Below are 21803 nucleotides of genomic sequence, written 5' to 3'. Positions count from 1 at the left end.
TATACAAATTGTCTTCTGTGATATTGGATGAATGAAGACAGCTAATGATCTGGAGAGGGTCAAAATTAAAACCACCAATCACAATGATCTTGTCAGATTCTAGAACAAGAGATGGAAACATTCACATTAAAGGAGCTTTGGGCCGGTGGATCACCATAGGTTATATGGGATGTATCAAACTGTGCGTTATTATTACTAAGCCCTCGAAGATGCATTAATTTAGACCAACATCTGTACATTTTCTCAGAAGACCTCTTTGTGGTATGAAGTTAATAACTGTATGTGCTCATACGTCCATATTCATATTGTTTAATGGCTGCTATGAGAAATCTGTGTATCTCTGTTCATTCCATCAGTTAACATCAAATAAATAAAGTTTGTACACAATTAATGCTTTAGAACCAACCACCTTTGAACATAAGGGCTCTGAAACTGTCTGTAGATCAGGTTCAGGTTCAGGTTACTTTATTGTATATAACTAGTTTTACAGTCGAGAGTCAGACAATCAGAATCAGAAACAGGACATTGAAAAGAGCACATACACATAAAACAAGGAACAAATTATACTCGACAGAAAGTGCTGCGATTCATGAAATAAATATAGAAATTAAGAGCATGAAACTAAAAACAAATAATTTAAAATAATTTAAAAAAAGATTAAAAAACGCCAAGAGCAAATTCCTTACAGATATAGGTTAAAAATAAATAATAAAAGTAAATTAATAAAAGCAATGAGATAAAAAGAGAATCACACATCATGCTCCAAAAAGTGACACCCCTTCTACACTGCAAAAACTCAAAATCTTTCCAAGTATATTTGTCTTATTTCTTGTCAAAATGTCTCATTTGTGGTCAAAACTCGTCTCTTTCCACTTAAAATAAGACTCATAACTTAAAAATCAACTTGTTTTTAGATCATTTTCACTTGTTTCAAACTAATTTTCACTTAAAATAAGTAGAGAAATCTGCCAGTGAAAGCAAGTTTTTTGTGCTTGTAATAAGAAAGAAAAACTTGCTCCACCATTAGATTAGGCCTATTTCAAGTGAAAATCTGCTTGAAAGAAGTAAAAAGTGTCTAAAAACTAGGTACTTTTTATGTGATGAGTCTTATTTTAAGTAGAATGAGATTTGTTTTGACTAAAACTAAAACACATATTCTTGGTAAGATTTTGAGTTTTTACAGTGTAGCCAATAATATTATTAGTTCATCAGTTTGTTGGTGAGATAACTGTTCAACAGTCTGGAAGAACCCACACCAAGTCAAGATGGACGCTCCGGACTGATCTGGACTCAACTGAACTCCTACTAAAGTCCTTCAGACCCTTCTTGACCCCTCCAAAACTTCTGGACTTCAACAAACGCCTCTGGACTCGTCTGTTCACGACCTCAAACCTCTCTCCTCCGCCGCAACTGCAGGCCGACTCCTCCATGCGCTCCTGTTGCCTAGCAACTCAACTGTAACTCACCCTCTGAGCTCATTGTGGCCTCAGCTCCCGCTCTGTGGTGGCTGTTCCTTCGCTTCGCGGCCTTGGGGGGTTGTTCAAGGTCCACGAGATCTGAGCCTACATCTGAAACCATCTGGAAGTCCCACCAGGACCAGGACCAGGACCATCCAGGTCAGACCTCCTCGCCTGACCATCATCTCCACCATCACCATCTCTGTGGGGTTCCTTCTACTGTATGAACATCAGGGCTCTTGGAAACTACTTAAAGGGATACTGTAGTTCAACCTTTTTCAAATTGGCCCATTGCCATAATCCCTATAGTCATAGCAGTAGGTTTGTTACCTTTAATTGTCGGTGCAAGCTGTTTTTAGAACGGTCGAGCAGAGCCGTGAGCTGCTCAGAGCTACGCTGCAGAGGCTCATTATGGGATTTCTTGGTTTCCCTCATCAAACTCATCAAATACACAATCCAACAACTCCACAACGCTCTGGTGGACAAGTTGTGAGCTGCACATTCACCACGCTATGAGATAATAACACAACGTTACCACACAGAGTTGTTTTAGAGGGAAATACATGCAAAACCGCTGATGCACGTTGCCTTCAGGGACAGTTTTTCATCAACAGTCTCTGTATTTCCCTCTAAAACAACGCTGTCTGGTAACGTTGTGTTATTATCTCATAGCGTGGTGAATGTGCAGCTCACAACTTGTCCACCAGAGCGTTGTGGAGTTGTTGGATTGTGTATTTGATGAGTTTGAAAGAAGAAATTCCATTAGCCTCCGTAGCGTAGCTCTGAGCAGCTCACAACTCGGCTCAGCCATTCTAAAAATAGCTTGCACCGACAAATAAAGGTAGAGATTATGGCAATGGACCAATTTGCGAAAAATGTTGAACTATCCCTTTAAGGACTCTATGGCGTTATCGGCTGTTTGGTCCAAAACTGGATTACCAGTTTGGCACTTGTGGCACCAAAATGTTGAAAAAATGCCCTGTCTCACCAATGAACGCCAATGAAATGATGAAATATCCATGCACCTACTCCTTTAACTAGATTAGAAGCACTTAATGGGCTCTTCTCTGGCTCTTCAACCATCAATTTGTTGAAAATCACTTGACAACTTCAGCACAAATCAGAAGTAAGACACAACTCATAATTACAACAATTATTACGGTCTCTATCTATTCTGTCTCTTTTCTGATACTGATATTTACACTTTAGCTTCCTGTCACTGTCACTCCACTAAAGTGTCAATTAATCCTGTTAGGAAAGAAGGAGTAGAAGAGCAGCAGAGAAGAGAGTGAGGTGGGAGGAGAGGCTTTCACATCAGTTCATGTTCACAAATACACAAAAATGCTATTTATACCATCTCCGCACAAACTAGTCACACTCTTCAGCTGAGTAGTGGAGTGTTAAAGCGCTCGGGATATTCGCCGGACTCAGTGACGTCCAGGTTGATGAATGTCTCTTTATGTGCGGTCCGCTTTTGTTAGACCTATAGGTTTTTGATCCTTGAAGATAATTTCTCAGGAAAACGTTAAAGGGATACACCAACATTTTTTTTTTCGTGTCTTGCCTCACTCCCGAGTCCATGACCAGCAGATAGACACCATCCTTTCGACTGTGCGTGCAGTAACAAGGGAGATAGAGCCGTATCGCCCGTAATTAGCTTAGCTCAAACGCTGGAAGTGTATGGGTAGTGTTAGCCTGCCTCCACCTAAAGTCATCAGAGAAACTCTTCAGCAACTCTAAACGGGCCGATCTTCGTCTAAGAGCTGACAAAACTCTCCGGTAAGGCATCTTGAGCGGTCAAATGCCGCTAACGGGACGAGATCGGTCAAAACGGAGGGTTCAAGCAAAGACGCTTTATTTTGGTTCAAGCTAGCTACATCGAGGGTAGGTTAGCTTCCTATTTCAAAGTAAAAGCACTTCTGTATGTAAAGGGAAACAGGTGTTTTATTTTGTGAAAGTAACCGGAAGTGCGTTGGTCACAACGGCTAGCTTGAGTAGCGCCGAATTCGTCCCAACAAAATAGTAAACAGCTGGTATTTAGAGAAATTAACGACACACTGCTGATCTAAACGCCTACTTTCTCACCTAAAAATGTTTGAAATGTTGATAAAGTGATATATTTACAGAGTTTAGAGCTAAAATGAAATCAGCTTCTGACTGCTGATTTCGGCTCGGGTAGGAGGCAGGCTAACACTACCTATACACTTCCAGTGTTTGAGCTAAGCTAATTACGGGCGATACGGCTCTAGACGCACAGTCAAAAGGATGGTGTCTTTCTGCTGGTCATGGACTCGGGAGTGAGGCAAGACACGGGAAAAAAAATGTTGCCGTATCACTTTAAAGGAGCTTATTCAAATTTGGCACAAGTGTTAACACAGAACCGAATTTCCGCCGTTTGGTGAAGGCTTGAAGGAATTTCTTCAAATGTCATTGGCGTTGGCACCAGAACTCTGTTATCCTGACATCACTAGAGTGGAAGTGCGAGACTGGTGCAGGAATGACAGATGGGTTGGAGGTGGAGGTGGTGTTACATGGAGGATTGTTTACAGTGGTGATGGACAGGTTGACAGACGAGGTCAGACAGGAGCCTCCGTGGACGATGATGTTTGTACGTGACACGGTGATCTGCAGCGAGGTGCTGAAGGGAGTCTGGAGAGGTGGAGGTCTGAGCTGGGCAGGATCGCACAAATATCTGGACTTTCCTTCGTTTTTCTTTTACCTCTCTACACTTCAAAGGCAAATATTTGACTCTGATTCCACTGAATTTCTATGAGGAACTCAAACTTTGAAGCTGAAGATTCTTCACTTGAGTCATCTTTAAGTTTAAGAAATTAAGCATTCTTTTTGTTTTACACATTTAACACCCACTGGCCTGTCTAGGAACCGACGGGCCCAGCATAAATTAGAAGCAATTACAATGTCACAATTATGGAGCTCATTATCATAATTTATTCACACCCCTCATCCTATAACACCAGATATTTCTAATATTTTGATTTGTGCAGGCGACACACACACTACAGGCAAAAACACTGTTTTTTCATGCACTGATCAATTTTGAGATGTTGGGCTATTTTTCTTCCTTAACATGTATTCTTTCAGAAAAGTCGGAAAAAAAGGTATAAAAACCACATTAAGGTGGTTATTTTACTTCATTCTGTCTCTTTTGTCTGTAAATTTCTACATACTTCAGCAGCACTTACAGACACCAAACCTTCCATTTTTATTCCTGTCTATATTCTGAAGGTTTTTACAGAGGGGATTGTTGATATATTATTCAAAGCCTGATTCATACAACATTTTATTCCTAAAAACAGGGCGAAATTTGATTTTTTTTAGGGCTGGTGACAGTATTTTCTCATTTACAGAGTGATAAAAAGAGATATCCAAAATCCCCTCTGTAAAAACTTCTGACTCTAATATGTCAACCAAATAAAACAAGAATTTTGAAAGTAGCTTTACCCATTGTTCAGATTTCAGTTCTGGAAATGTATGCAAAATAGCGCATATTTCATTAGATATTGCCTCATTTACATATTTAAACATGAAATTGGACAAAACTTGTAATACAAAAAATATTTGTCTTAATGTCAGTGATAAACTTGGGAAGTTTCATGGTGATATCTGTTAGTTAAATTTTTTACCCTATTCACCTGTAGTGTCTCCCCTTAATTCACTATAGATCTATAGATTAATAGAATAAATACATGAACCTCTGTGCCATTGTGTTTAGCAATACACCAATGAGTAATTGAGAGATTAAATAAGTCTTTGAATCATACACCTATCTCGGGCAGTTTTTTTCCACTGTTCAAAAGACAAAAAAGACATAGAGACATGCTATCTGACCCGTTTATGTATATATATTTATAATATGACATACACACACAGATTGCAGTGTTTACCTGCAGAATAGAGCGGTGTGTTTGTGTTGGAGCCGACAAGCTTACATAAGGAATCTCACCTCACCTCTGCCACACAAACACACACCGTGTGTCATTACGGGCTGAAGTGGGCTGGTTTTGGCTCAGCCATTATCTTCTTACACAACCCACTAGAGTGAAGAGCATGTGCTTTTTCGCGCGCGCATGTGTGTGCGCACACTCGCATTAGTCATGTGCTTATGGGCCATTTTAAGTCATTTCTAAAATTGCACGCTAATAAAGCAGCACTGTGTCTATCAGCCTCTGGCCCTCGTTGTCAGCGGGGCTGCCGAGCTCATGAGGTGTGAGTCTGACACACAACGGATGATGCTACTATCGCTTAACGAGGGTTTAGGTTAAAGTTACTGAACAACAACACAGATCAGATTTGTGATATAAATCAAACAGAAAGAGACATCACAACTGGATTTTATCTGAACATTTGAAATGATAAATTATAGAACGAATCGCCTTGTTGTTTACAACTACTTGACCAGCATGAGAACAATAGTGACAGATGAGAGTTTCGCTATATAAATGTCATTTTTCATGTCACTATATCACAGTTTAGACTAATCTGATGTTTGTAAAGTCTATACAACCAATGATTGGACAAACATTACTATTTCTGTGTGCACGTTTTTGTAATTGGTTACCATAGATTAGCCGGGCTAACGGTTAGCTACCTGTTAAACTTTAATAACTCAGTGACTCAATAAACGCTCCATGAAAAAAAATTTTTTTTTCCAGCAGATATCTTAGTTACAACATGACTGAGCTAACTGGAGTAGTTTCATGTCGTGTCCCACAATGGGAGGGTTTTAACAGCTCACGTCCTGGTGTTAGCTTAGCTACCGCCATTAGCTGTCCCTGTTAGCTGAGCCACTGATGCTTTCTAGACACTGTGATTCCCCCTAAACTGAATAAATACAACACATACCAACACAACACACAGAAATAGTAATGTTTCTTCAATCATTTCAGCTTTGTCTAAACGGTGATATGGCGTGAAAAACGTCTAAACTCTCGTTCGTTACTATTGTTCTAATTCAAATTATGTGCTGGTTTTCTACTCAGAAGTAGTTGTAAACAACAAGAAGATTTGGTCTATTGGGCAGAGCTTTCAGCTGTGACCCTGTACTATGTTTTTGTCTAATTTTTCAATTAGCTGTTACATTCACACTAATTAGCAAGCAAACTGGTGATACACTTTATTGAGACAGAACAAACCACACACTATTATTTCTCAATAACCAATGCTGAAACTAAAATATAGGCTATGTACTCAAATGTATGTTTATCCTCTTGCACGTATATTTAGGCTCAATAATCATATTATATTATCTCCTCACTCTTTGTTTAGCTGTATTGAAGTCTCTCACCTGGTTAAACCACAGTGAGTTGTGGGAGGCTGAAGGGTTCCTCAGTCACAGTAACACACACAGTTTGCTGTTGTCATTGTTTAAAGGTGTGTTGTGGTTCTGGGTCTCATGTGGGGGGGTGATGTCCCAGGCAAAAGGGGTGAGGGAGTGAAAACGGGAAGGATCCGGGGCGGGAACTCCGTCTGAGGATGTGTCTCTGTGTTCAGGGTCCAGTCTCACATCAGGTTCAGTTTTCACATCAGGCTCTCTGTCCGACTCTAAATGAAAGATTTAGCCCAGGTTAGTGTAATGGCTGGTGAGGGGTTTGACCAGGTTAGGATTTTTACCTCTGAAAAAACCTAAGATTCCATGACTTTGTCTACAAAGAGGATTTCAACAGACAAAATGAATTATAATTATTTGCATAGGCTACAACTTTGTGCTTTTTATTCAACTTTTGCACACTCTTGTTGTGCCAGTCAAAAGAAGAAAAAAAAGCCATTAGAATGAATGGGGGAACTACAATTAGTGTAAAAAACTAAGCTCAAGTACAGTACATCCTCATTTGTCAGATGCCATTAGCTCAGATGAATGAGGCTTACAGGCCATAAATAACAGATAGAAATAAAAAACCTGTAATGTTCACAAGAACTTAAGTTGATTAATAAAACTAATGAAAGAAATTATGATAATACAATTTTATGATGAGTCTTAATAGAGCGGTCATTTTTAACCAGGACAACATGAGGGTTAAGGTCTTCAGAGTTTAGGGTTAGCCCAGTTTTAGAGTCTGTCCAGGTAAGGGTTTCTAGAGTTACGGGTAGTCCAGGTTAGAGTCCGTCCAGGTTGGAGTTATTAGAGTTTAGGGTTAGTCCAGTTTTAGAGTCTGTCCAGGTAAGGGTTTCTAGAGTTACGGGTAGTCCAGGTTAGAGTCCGTCCAGGTTGGAGTTATTAGAGTTTAGGTTTAGTCCAGTTTTAGAGTCTGTCCAGGTTAGGGTTTCTAGAGTTTAAACGTTGGTGGTCATAGTTCTCACCAATTCACCAGGGTTTTCAAAGAGAATATTAAAGTAGAACAATACTGTACACAGCTGTTTACTTATTCCTTGATACATCATATCACATATATATATAACTACCCTACTGTTTTCCTGCCCTACAGAAAGGGTAAGTAGGAAGGCTACAGCCTCTGTAGGTTTGGTGAGCATGTTTTAACTCCTTGTTTCAAAGGTCAGGCTTAAATATTCATGTTTACATATTATATCAGCCATCACATGTGTTTAAAACAATTTCTATTTTCTACCGTTTCTTCTTTACCTGTTTTTTCTGGGTGATCAAAGTCGTCCCTGTAAAGACTCTGTCCTCCCTCTCGCCCCATGATGCTGTCTTCTGATGCCACCGGGTTCCCCAGCAGGAAGTAAGTGGTCATCTGGCCTTTACCCTTCACCTCAATCTGCCCACGCGGTTGGATGTTGAACCCTGAATCCTTTAGCTCACTAAGGACAGGAGGTGGGAGTGGGGAAGTGGGGGGCAGGGTACACCGGGAGATAGAAGAAGAATAAATAAAGTAGAGCTTCTTGTAGCCATGTGCACACTAAAAAATGTTGGGTTATCTCTGTATCCCAATTTCTGAGTTATTGGTGTTGACGTAAATTTTGTGTTGAGTGTAACCCATTTTCAGGGTTATAGGGCTATTCATTTAACCCAATTCCTGGGTTGTTCAAGTAATTGGGTTATTTTTCAGTGAGTAACCCATTTGTTGGGTTAAAAAAATAACCCAATGTTGTAGTTAGCATAACCCAACTCTTGGGTTGAATATTCAACCCAAAAGTTGGGTCAAAAAGAATAACCCAACCTGTTGGGTTAAAATTTAACTCAAAAAGGGGTTCGTCCTTATTTGAACCAGCAGTTGGGTTAAAATTGGGTTATTTTTTAATCCAACTGTTTTTAGTGTGTGGACTCTATTGTCAGTAGGGCAGCTGCTGTGGATACATATGTATGATTTATATTTTCCAATAAAAATATTGCCCTTAGTTAAATCTGGAGTTTGTGTCTAAATAATTAAAACACCATAAACAACTGATGGGGGATATTTAAACCCCTGCTCTCGAGGCCTCCATCATGGATGTAAAAGCATGAAACCATCAACAATGAGGCTTTAAACTTTTACGATAATTTCCTGGTACAGTGTGGTGTTTTATTCAACATGTTATTAATTATGCATCATGGTTCAGATTGAGGAAATTACTCCCGTCTGTCCTCTGAATCAAAAGCAGCAGAACTGTCTCAGTGCTGGTGAAAAGTGATACAGGTTGTAGTTTTCTAGTTCCAAGAGAACTCAGAGACTCTCTGTCAACAAAATAAAGTAAGAAAGTTTGGGGTTTACAGCACAAATTAGACCAGGAAGAGTTTCTAAAACCACAGGGGAACAGATGCCAGTGTGGTTTTGTCAACAAAGTGACATTTCCAACCACAATTAACACAAAGCCTGCTGAAGAACCAACAGCTCGAGGTTTGAAACCCTCCCCGAATTATGGCATGACAGTAGTGGTTGTTAGTTAAGGCAATTTCAGTTTGCATCAGTGCATCATTAGTCCTGAATAATTAACTGCTAAAGGTCTCAAAAGTTTGGTAACACACACACCTGTATGTGGAGGTGCTGAGGTGAATGTGATTGGGTAGTCCGTGGCTCTCCATCCTGGAGGCGGTGTTTACCGTGTCTCCAAACAGACAGTATCGAGGCATCTTCTCCCCGACCACCCCAGCTAACACTGGGCCTGTATGGAGACCCACACGGATCTGAAATACACACACATAACGCAATGTTGGCATATATATACTTACTGGAATACAAGACGACAGCAGTGCGACATAAACCCGAGTCCTAAATGATGTCCCCTGAGGCCTTTGCTTCTTGTTTAGGGGCTTAAGGGGTGCAGAGGCTCATTAGGGTTGGTGGTACAGGAACTACCATTCTAAATAGGAGGTAATCACTGCTGTGGTAGGAGGAGGGTATGAGTCAGGTTTTTTTCTGGCCTGTTAGGCACCAACTGTTCTTTTCCTTCCAAAAATTGACTTCCAAATTCAGAATTCAGAATATCTGCAGAGCAAACTTTTTGGGCCAGCCATGGTACAGGGAACAACTTTATCCCACGATTGATTGGGGATTCCAAAGTGCCCATGGGTGTGCTATTGTCTCATGATATATGGCGACCTGTCCAGGGTGTTCCCGCCTTTGCCCTAAGTCAACTGGGATTGGTTCTAGCCTTTCCTACAATCATGATAAGTGAAAAAGACAATTGATGGATGACAATGGGTCCTTAGAACACAACCATTAAGGCCCATTTTGGTCAGATGAGAAACTAAAAGTCCTCACCTGTACGGGTTTTCCTGTTACAGGGTTGGTCACCTTTTTGGCTGCTATCCTCATACCAAGAGCGAAATTCGCAGCTCTGTGAACGTGAGTATCTGTCGGGACTGGGACTCTACCCACCACCATGTAAGCATGTAAGCAAGAATACAAGACGACAGCAGTGCGACATAAACCCAAGTCCTAAATGATGTCCCCCGAGGCCTTTGCTTCTTGTTTAGGGGCTTAAAGGGTCATTAGGGTTGGTGGTACTGGAACTACCATTCTAAATAGGAGGTAATCACTGCTGTGGTAGGAGGAGGGTATGCGTCAGTTTTTTTTCTGGCCTGTTAGGCACCAACTGTTCCTTTCCTTCCATAAATTGACTTCCAAATTCCAAAGTCAGAATATCTGCAGAGCAAACTTTTTGGACCAGCCATGGTACAGGGAACAACTTTATCCCACGATTGATTGGGGATTCCAAAGTGCCCATAGGTGTGCTATTGCCTCGTCACCTGGGATTGGTTCTAGACTTTCCTACAACCATGATAAGTGAAATAGACAATGGATGGATGACAATAAGTCCTTAGAACACAACCATTAAAGGAGAATTCCGGTCATTTTTGACCCCTAAATTGTTGTCCTGATGGTCACCCAGTGTTGGGAGGGAGCAAAAAACGTGATTAAAATTGATGCAGGCAAACCGGAGTTGGGTGACCATCAGGACAACGATTTAGGGGCCAAAAATGACCGGAGTTCTCTTTTAAGGCCCATTTTGGTCAGATGAGAAACTAAAAGTCCTCACCTGTATGGGTTTTCCTGTTACAGGGTTAGTCACCTCTTTGGCAGCTATCCTCATACCAAGAGCGAAATTCGCAACTCTGTGAGCGTGAGTTTCTGTCGGGACTGGGACTCCACCCACCACCATGTAAGCATCTCCAATTGTCTCCACCTTTATGTAACCAATGGAAAAATAGTTGATTATGTAGGAATATTTTTCTGCACACATCTTATAATCTACGGATGGCAACCCTGAAGGCTCAAAACACAGACAAATCAAGGTTAAAAAATAACTTTAAAAGAACAAAGTGATGAACCTGTTGGGATACGCTTGATGTTCGATGCTTTCAACTTCAAAAGTCGCAGCCGGGCGCTGAACAACAAGTCCCAGCCAGGTTCATCACTTTTTAGTGTCCCCTGGAAACACTTCTATTGTGTTGTTTGATTTCCCAGCGTATGTGTTGTTGAATTGATGATGTTTTCTGAAGTTGTAGTGCGTTTAGCTCTAAGGGCCGCCGTACTAAGTAGGTAAACAAACACCAACTTGTTGAAGTTAGGGCTCCATCCTTGAACAGACTGATAAATAATGAAGAGACATTTTATCTCCTCACGCGTTTATATGCAATTAAATGAATGTCACGTTCAGGAAGTTACTTTGAGTTAAACCACAGCTTCTTTTATAGTCTCATCCAGTACAATAATGCATTTTATCCTCACACAGTACACAATATCTTCCTTGTTTCAACATGACTGACCTTTAGCAAGTGCGTCTATAAATATTCATCTCCAACACCAACGTACTCTAACCCTCCTGTGGAACTGACAGCAGGCAGAGATAGTACCTTGTAGATGTCATGTATGTTGGTGAGTCTGTCGAACTTGGAGTACATGGAGTTGAGCATGTGGACGATGTGGATGGGCTCGCAGGCGGCGCAGATGTTAGTGAAGGTGACAACATCGCTGAACAAAATGGTGCACACCTCAAACTCCCCTGAAGGAGACAGATAACAAATAGATACGGTTACAATACAATATGTTTTTATATATGTTTTTTTCTGACCATGGGAAATAGAAACAGGAAATATTCATTAATATATTGGATTGAATTGTGATTTCAGCTTTTTATTCAATGCCCAGTTTATTGGTGTTTTAAATTGAGAACAAACACAATATATAACAGTCTTAGATATGATGAGTATTAGGGCCCCATTGACAAATAAAAAAATCACAAACTTGTGTTTATTGGCTTTTTTTCTCATAGGAAATGTACAACTTTATTCTCGTAAATATACGACTTTATTCTCGTAATGTTATGACTTTTTTTCTTGTAGGAAATGTACGACTTTATTCTCGTAAATGTACAACTTTATTCTCGTAATGTTATGACTTTTTTTCACATAGGAAATGTACGACTTTATTCTCGTAATGTTATGCCTTTTTTTCTCCTAGGAAATGTATGACTTTATTCTCGTAAATGTACGACATTATTCTCGTAAATTTATGAATTTATCCTCGTAAATTTATGACTTTATTCTCGAAGTTTGTGTTTTTTTTCTCAATGTGGTCCTAATACTCCGTCGTACTTAGAAATAGGGATTATTGACTTAAAATTGAAATTAAACAAAAACAGACACTTGAACACTGTATGTGTGGCTTACCTGATTCAATGACATTGACATAGACATTCAAATATATATCAATTCAGCCTATATTCATAGGAAGGAAAGAAAAAAATAAATGATCAAGATAAGAAACCTAATAAATATACAGTAAATATAATAAAGACACTGACTGACTGACTGACCTGCATCTACACTCTTTCCATCTTTAAGCTGATTAGCGATGTGGCGTGGAAGCATGGCGTACAGCAGAGTTTCTGTCTTCTGTTTTTCAGCCTCCAGGTGCCTTGACAGGATTCTAAGTTCCTCCTGTGTGCGTGAACACACACACACACACACACAAACACACACACACACACCATAGAAATAACTGCTGTCTCACCGTTAAAACACCTTGCACATACTATCGAGATTCAAACATCAAGTGAAGTAGGGGGAAAAGAAAGCTTTCCAAACTGGGCCATAGAGAGCGACTTCAAAGCCTTTCAAAAGGACTGACCTGTTACTCATCAGACTTCACAGTGAACTAGTTTCTACCAAACAACTTGTCCCCTGTTTCATGTCATTCAGAAAAACATCACATCACATGAAACTAGAAAGAGCCATATTTTTTAAAAAGTTGTTTACAGAGTCCCTGCGTCTTAGTGAAGTGAGCACTTGCAAAGAAATAAAGAGAGATGAAAGATATGGAAGCACTTAGTTGAGTCAAAGAGGTAGAATAGTTGAAGTCTATTTCAGAGAGTGTGTACTCTTATCACTGAACACACAATTTGCTTCCATACGGTTATATGGACACTTATAAGCAATTCTAGCTATACCTTGCAGAAACCTGTTAGCATTAGCTCATCCTTCTCCCTAAACAAGCCAGTGACCAGTAAGTCCATTACATACAACTAAATGTAAACCAATGACTGGACAGTTTATTGCATGTCCTTATGGAAACAAGTCTAACAGTGTATTTAGATTAGGTAGGTGTTTGCTGCCCTCTTCTGGATGCCACTGAGAATCTGCACAATTGGTTTTCAGTGTTGTGGTTATAATTTGATGTGATATTGAGAATCAACTAATATTAAAGCATTCATTCAGATATAAAAGATAAAAAGGCTTTACATTTAAACTATGGTGTAAAAATACGAATAACTATTATATTTGGGTGTATTTTGGGAGTGAACCAATTGAAATGCCGAGCACAAACTAAAGGCTGCTTTACTTTTTTTCTCTCCAGCTGATTGGTCAGCTCCATCTCCGCTAGACGCTGCTGGTTGAGGAGCACCAGGTCCCGGGTGACGTCATGCTGGGCGAGGTCGGCCAGGTGAAGGCCGACGTCCTGAAGCTCCTGGAGGCTTCGGAGCTTTGGAGAACAGAGGTACAACATACAGCCAAGAGAGTCCATCCACAACATCTGACCTGCAGATAAAACCCCGATTAACATGTGGCAGATGAACATATGACAGTTATTTCTGGTGCTTGTGGGTATGTAGTGCTGTTCTACCTCTTAGTTTGAGTGTGGAATGTTGGTCTTTGTAGCTCTTCAAGACAAATTGACTATTGATGAATTTCTGGATGCTTTCAATGGTGAAAGTCACCTGAGGAGAGCGAGAAAGGCTTTAAAGTCAAAAGGTCAGTTCGTCTCAGCGATTCCCTTGAAAAGTTCTTGAAATATAGGTCACCATGACCCTGACCTTTGACCTTTAGCCACCAAAACTGAATAGGTTTGCCCAAAGCGGACATTTTTAACAAATCTCAAAATACCTCCATCAAGGTGATACGGAGATTTTGCATTCAAAAAGTCAAAATGTCAACGTAGCCTTGACCTTAGACCACCAAAACCTGCTCAGTTCAGTCTTGTTAGTGAATTTTAATCTACACAAACTCACATTAAGCTTGTTAGTATGTTTTTACCTGTGGGTGCACAATAGTGAAGAACTGGTCCAGTGTAGTATCTTTGTCCTGAAGACCAGGGACAAACTTCTGTACATTCACCCCCGTTTGCCGTATCTTCAGCTGTGAGATCAGAAACAGAGAAAAGTTGGTAGTTCATCCAAAAGTGTGCCAGTGAATTTAATAAAACATATTCCTAGACTTGGAGACACTCTGAGCCTTACATCTTCATCAAAGACAATATGGAAGGGAAAGGCGTTGCAGAAAACCTTCTCTTCCATCCACAGCTTGTCTGGGTAACATGGTCTGAATGTGCACTGATTGGTGCCTGGGAAGTAAACAAAAGACACACATCCAATCACCGTTGGATAAGCTATTGTTATATAATCTCATTTTATACAGAGGTATAGTAGAAGATAAGTAGTCCCCCTGGTTGGGAATCCAACAAACTTGCCGAACCTTTCTCTGAAAGGACCACAGCTCTCATCAGGTCCCAGCCACTCTTCTGTCCAGCCAGTGACAAACTTCTATCCTTCATTCTTTTCCAAAATACCTTCTGGGGAGCAAACAAACACACACATGTCATACACAGTCCAACATATACAGTACAAATACAATCACGGACAGACGCCCACCTCTCTAGGATTGAAGAGGTCTACAGTTTTGTGGACTTGGTTGAACTGTTTGACCAGAAACACGACATGCTCCTTCTTTCCTGTCCGCTCATCTTCCTCTGATTGGTTGAGAACCTCCATGGTTACTTCGCTGTCAAAGAACTCTCTGGCGACCGCCTCCATGATACCTGCAAGGGAAAGAGGTTAAGGGCCTATAATTGATTTAGGAGGCATTGAGAACTCAAGGGCAACGGAAGAGTTGGATGATTGGTCATGGAGAAAAATCAACGTTTATTTCAACAATGTTTGTGGTTCTGCACATTTTTCTCTACATTTGAGCAATTTCCTTCAGCAGAATCCTCTTCATTGGCAAGACCAAAGATGAAGCACAACAGGGTGAACAAAAATGTGGTATTTGTCATTTAAAGTGATACGCAAACATTTTTTTTCCATGTCTTGCCTCACTCCTGAGTCCATGACAAGCAGATAGACACCATCCTTTCGACCGTGCGTGCAGTAACAAGGGAGATAGAGCCGTATCGCCTGTAATTAGCTTAGCTCAAACACTGGAAGTGTATGGGTAGTGTTAGCCTGCCTGCTACCTGAGCCGAAATCAGCAGTCAGAGCTCTAAACTCTGTAGATATATCACTGTATCAACATTTCAAACATTTTAAGGTGAGAAAGTAGCCGTTTAGATCAGCAGTGTGTCATTAATTTGTCTAAATACCAGCTGTTTACAATTTTCGGATGAATTCGGCGCTACTCAAGCTAGCCGTTGTGACCAACGCACTTCTGGTTACTTTCACAAAATAAAACACCCGTTGCCCTTTACATACAGAAAACCATGACGATAGAATTTGTGCTTTTACTTTGAAATAGGAAGCTAACCTACCCTCGATGTAGCTAGCTTGAACCAAAATAAACCGTCTTTGCTTGAACTCCCCGTTTTGACCGATCTCGTCCCGTTACCGGCATTTGACCGCTCAAGATGCCTTACCGGAGAGTTTTGTCAGCTCTGAGACGAAGATCGGCCCGTTTAGAGTTGCTGAAGAGTTTCTCTGATGACTTTAGGTGGAGGCTGGCTAACACTACCTATACATTTCCAGCTAATTACTGGCGATACAGGCTCTATCTCCCTTGTTACTGCACGCACAGTTGAAAGGATGGTGTTTATCTGCTTGACATGGACTGGGGAGTGAGGCAAGACACGAAAAAAAAAATGTTGGCATATCCCTTTAAAGTTTGTCAAATTCGATTTTGTGTGTTTGAGTTTATGTATTTTTGTATTTTGGGTGTTGCTGAATTGCGTTAAGTGTGTGATTAAGCAATTCTTACAGCAGGCCCATGTGTTGGGGTTTCTTTCTGTAATGAGTGGAAATAAATCTTATCCATAAATGACTTTGTTTTTCCACTGATGCTCATCAGGCTTGACAGAGCAACCAGCTGTTCTTTGTGTGGATGAGCGTTTCCTAATCTGTCAAGTGCCGATGAACCGGAGAGTTCCAGGTTCTGTTTTGATGCTTGGACTGTCACCAACGATTGGGACAGGACAGCTGGTGGAAATCAAAGATCACTGAGCAACGTCTAACTTTTACAATTGGCCTTTTCAATACTTTGTCAATACACAATATAGTTCAAACGGATTTGTTGGTATCAAGAGCATGGAGTTATACCAGGTACAATATGGTGCAGGCCCTTCCTGTCGGAGTAGTAGTGAAGCAGCATCCTCCCATCATCTGTCATCTCCACTCGGAAAGATGGTGCATTCATTTCCTGGGGAAAAAATAGGTGAATCTCATTATGAAAAACCAGAATTACCCCTTCATTTCTTTAAGGTTAGAATAATGGCTAAAATTTGCTTTGTGATATGATCTTCGCTGAATATTGGTACTAAATTTGAAGAAGTCCCTTCAGGTGTTATGAAGTACAAGGCCAAAACTGCATTCTGTGAGGTTACCATGACCTTTGACCCCCCAAATATACAAGTATATACAATATACAATATACAAATATACAAAATACAAGAATATTAATACTTTTGCTTTAGGTTTTATTGTCAGGTATCAATATGAAAACTACTCCAATAACTTGATTGTAATGTTCCAACCATTCCCCCTTCCCCCTTGGTCCAAGCTTGGTAGGCTCTTTGTACACTCTAAAAAATGTTGGGTTATTTCTGTAACCCAATTTCTGAGTTATTGGTGTTGAGTTAAATTTTTGGGTTATTTTTCCAGAGTGTAACCCATTTTCAGGGTTATAGGCTATTAATTTAACCCAATTCCTGGGTTGTTCAAGTAATTGGGTTATTTTTCAGTGAAACAGTTGAATATTCAACCCAAAAGTTGGATCAAAAAGAATAACCCAACCTGTTAATAACCTGTTAATAACCCAACCTGTTAATTATAGGTTTTACTATTTTATTAGTTTTCCTATCATTTTATTGCATTTATCGATTTTTACTGTTTATTAAATTTTTATTTATTTATTATTATTTTATTTTATTTTATTTTATTTTGTTCTGTATTCATTTTTTACTTTTAATCTTTTTAGTCTTAGCATATTTACGGTATAATTTTAGTTATTTTTTATAATTTCATTTAATTATTTTGTTTTATCCAGTCCCTAGTGTTTCCTCACGGCAAATTGTAGAGTAAGATAGCGCTTCAGTTGCCTTCTTTTAAAGCTTTATAAAGTGTGTGTGTGTGTTGTGGGTGTGTGTGTGTGCGCACGCGTGTATCTGCGTTACTTTGGGTTTTTATTTTTGCTTTGTTTTGTCTGCTTTTATCGTGTAAAGCACTTTGTGCTACATATCTTTTGTATGAAAAGTGCTCTATAAATAAAGTCTGATTGATTGATTGATTGATTAATAACCCAAAAAAGGGGTTTGTCCTTATCTGAACCAGCAGTTGGGTTAAAATTGGGTTATTTTTTTTAACCCAACTGTTTTTAGTGTGTAATTGACAGCAGGTTGGATGAAAGGCAAAGGTCAACCATATCAACTCTGTCTTTAATAAGTAATAATAATAAAATACCTGATATGACAGGGCCAAGTAACTATGGAGAGCATCCAGATTTCCAATAAATTCAATTAGATCTCCTCCCAGAGTCCTCAGCATGGTGTCATAGCCCGCTTGCTTACAGAAAATAAAGAAATGTTCCCCAAAGAGCTTCAGAACTACCTCAGCGGAAACATCTGCAACGCAAAAAGAAGAAAAGAGTCATTGAAATGATAGATATTCTTGCACCATACCAGTTATTATCCTGATCTCCTAGTGCATGTGTTGTTATTACAGCAGACATTCAATTACAGCCAATTCCCAAAAGCATGCCCTGTGTAAATAATCATACCCTTAGGAAGAGATTAGTAACCTGTTGACTTGTGTGGAATAAACAGTTCTTGTTGTGCTCAGGGCTCCACTGTTGCCTACAAAATGTCATGTATATATAAATAATTTAATTGTGATGTAGAACAGTGGTTCTCAACCTTTTGTACGTCAAGGACCCCTAAATTGACACAAATTAGACCAAATTGGACCAAATTTAGTGGTCCAATTTTTCAAAAAACATTTAAACATTTCTAGGAAGAAGTGGTAAAAATTGTCCAAAAAAAAGTAAAAATTAAAAATACAGTAAATATTTTCTCAAAAAAAAGTGGTAAAATTTCTCGTAAAAAAAAAAATCTAGAAAAAGTGGTTAAAAAAACCCTTTCAAATCTCTCAAGGACCCCACGTTGAGAACCACTGGCGTAGAAAGCAGCTGTTATTATGGAATCTTTGTCGTTTTAGTAATATTTTTAATGACCATCCATGCTGACTTTTCAGTCTCTCAGACAATTGTACGCAACATTACATCAATAAAACTTTCTAAACAAAATTGTACTAATACTTAATACTAAAGCATGTGTAGCACAAACAAATAAAGGTGTTTACAGATGTTAACAATTTCATTAATTTGTCTTTCCTGGTTGTACTAAGAGAGAAATAATTATATATAGTCATTACAGCATTGATAAAACAACACATCTGATGGAGGCCTAAGACTTTACTGGGTGTAACCTGTGGATTTCATTAGGGACATTGTTAACACCTGGGTTATGCAGGCTCACACCTCAGACACCTACATGCTTTCATAACAATTAGATTCCCTACTTTAGTCCCGCCTACTTGTTTTCCCTCGATTTATAACAATTTATGTCACTATATCTTATTTTGACCAAAGTGTTTATAAATATAAAATAAAAAGCGATTAAGAAGTATCCAGACCCATTCACTATTTTCACATTTTGTTAAGTTCCAGCCTCATGTGAATATTGTTTTCATTATTTTTTTCTAATCAATCGTATTTTAGTTTTGCAGATATATCAAATAGACAAAAATTGCAAGACACTTGAATGACTTTATACATTTGGCTCAAGTGCCTCCATCTCCATAGATCTACAAGATGTTTCTACACCTTGATTGGATTGTATAATGGCTCAAAAACAGATTGTCCCTAACACTATCAGTGGTTCTCCACCATTAACTAGAACATAGAGGTTTGAAATCTTACCCAGCATTGAGCAGACCTCCTGCACCAGTCTTATGGTAAGGATATCGTCATAAACGGTGTATGTCATGAAGGTATCCTGGACTCCTGGTAAAGAGCTGTGGTAAAAAAAAAAAAAAAAAGTTCTCAACAGGAGGATTGGAAAACATTTCTATTCATTCAAATAGACTTTTGTAAACTTTGTACATCTTTGCACAAACCTTAGTTTGTCCCAGGCCTCTTGGCCAAATTTCTCCATCACCAGAGACTGAAGGCAGCTGTTGATGAAGCCATACTGTGAAGAACAGAAACATTTGATCTGGTCACCAATGTTAAAATTGAACCCAATTTCAAAATTCAAAACTAGCATTGCAAATCACAAAATAAATAGAATTGGCAAATTAGCAAATTCATTAATCATCCATAGAAATGGCCAAATGCCAATCCTATAAAATAAACTGAAGAATATAATAGACATATGCACCTACAACTGTAACAGAAAAAGAATATTGCAATAAAACACAAAATGTAGACCTCATTGTGTAGCCTAATGTGTAAAAACAATTAATAGTTCAGAACGTTTACCATTCCAACAGTCAGATATAGGCAAACTCTGTAACATCACATCTTTTTGTGTTGCTGCCACATTATGTTTTGACTTTGATTTCACTGATATATCAATAACTTACATTGAAAAAAAATACACATGGAAATACACAACTTTTTTGGACCCCATACCTCTACTCAAATAAATCAGCAAGAACACAAAAAATTGGTTACACTTATGAGTTATTTAACAAAACCTAAAACATTACAATCAAAAAGCATTGGACAGACAACACAATGCACAACTACAGATATATTCTGGAAGAATATAGTAATGCTAATATTATATGATATTATCTTCAATAGGAAAACATACTCACCATGACTGTATTGGATGTTAACTTAGCACAATGTTGCACATGTGAAACAGATTTTACACTGTGCTCCCACCCTCTATTTTCTCTTCCTCCCTTTCTCTCTCTCTCCCTCTCTCCCCAGCTCACAGATACACAAAGGCAGATTCCCACCCCCTCTCATAGCTTCCCTTGTGTCACCCTTTTCTGTTCTTGGCACAGAGTCAGAATCAAGTTTAATCAGGTTTGCACAAAGGCATATTACAGTTTTTCTCAATTGCTAAAACACTAAACCCTGTTGTCTGAACCAAATGCTCAGTTGCCTGAACCCACTGATTGAATCAGTCTCTCTTTTGGCAAAACCATCAGCACTTTTCACCTGTTTAGACACAACTTACCAACACATTTTCATTGTGACGCACGTGTGTTGCATAATGCTGAGCACAGGTGGCAAAAGTCAAACACAACTAAAGCACAGGTTTCACCGGTTGAACACAACAACTCAAAATTGATCACACTTGTGGCTAATGATGTGAGGGCACACATAGCCTAAGCCAGTTCAGGATGAAGTCCTGTGGCCTGATCCAGTACAGAGAAATGATGTGGCTAAGTTATGCACTTTTCATTTGTATATTTTTGTACTTTATTTTTACGTAAGCTTACTGTATACAAGTGCTAAATGCACAAGATTTCTATTTGTTTTTGTACTGTACAAGTGCTATGTGTAAAATGCACAGGATTTCTGCTTTTTTTTTGTACTATGTACAAGTGCTAAATGCACAGGTTTTTTGTTTTGCAAGAGGAGAAGATGAGAAACAACGGGGTGAAGGAAGAGAGGATGAGGGAGGGAGGGATGAACTGAGAAGAAAAAGGAAGAAGGAAGGAAAATGCGATGAAATGGACGTGGGGAGGGAAGGAGGAGGGTGAAAGAAAGGGAAGGAGAGAAGTGCTAAATGCACAGGTTTTTTGTTTTGCAACATGCATTTAGCCTGCAGTGAACAATAAACATTACTAATTTCTACAGCTTCATGTCTTGAGCATTGTGTTTTCTATTTTTCTATGTAGTGTTTAGTGACTGCTCAGTAGTGTTTTTAATTTTGATTGACTCGGGGCACGATTTGACAACATAGTTCAGTTTTGGGCACAGATTGAACTGTTTTGAGGTGAAAGTTTGGTTTTGCAAGAAGAGTCTGAGGTTTTGTGAATGTAGCTTGAAAATTGGGGGTTGTGTTCACAGTTTAGAGAAAATGAGAGAAGCTTTCGAGAAATGTGTCTTAGCAATCGAGAAAAACTGTAAGTGATGGGTACATGAATGTGCATTTACCACCATTATAGCACCTCCCCACCACTTGCAGCACTCAATATCTTCCTTATACAGAAGGAACTGGTTGCAATCTT

At 39.2% G+C, this 21803-nt stretch overlaps 1 protein-coding gene across 1 annotated transcript; it reads right to left on the bottom strand.

Moving 5' to 3' along the window:
- Positions 1 to 6766: 6766 nt before the first annotated feature.
- Positions 6767 to 21735, bottom strand: gucy1b2 (guanylate cyclase 1, soluble, beta 2). The gene is made up of 17 exons (XM_085793919.1): positions 21730 to 21735; positions 19728 to 19801; positions 19531 to 19625; positions 18015 to 18175; positions 16656 to 16755; positions 15003 to 15169; positions 14827 to 14923; positions 14592 to 14695; positions 14389 to 14490; positions 13979 to 14072; positions 13697 to 13893; positions 12672 to 12795; positions 11710 to 11858; positions 10893 to 11039; positions 9383 to 9537; positions 8056 to 8234; positions 6767 to 7019 (listed from the first exon to the last, which is right to left on the bottom strand). Exons 1-17 carry the CDS (start codon positions 21733 to 21735, stop codon positions 6808 to 6810), a joined length of 2163 nt encoding a protein of 720 aa, XP_085650045.1. The 3' UTR covers positions 6767 to 6807.
- Positions 21736 to 21803: the final 68 nt, after the last annotated feature.

The sequence above is a fragment of the Trachurus japonicus genome, chromosome 2 (assembly GCF_045865225.1).
Source record: "Trachurus japonicus isolate A0001 chromosome 2, Traja_1.0".
Classification (NCBI taxonomy): domain Eukaryota; kingdom Metazoa; phylum Chordata; class Actinopteri; order Carangiformes; family Carangidae; genus Trachurus; species Trachurus japonicus.
Note: the sequence above shows the minus strand (reverse complement) of the source record. Positions and strands in the feature narration are given on the sequence as shown.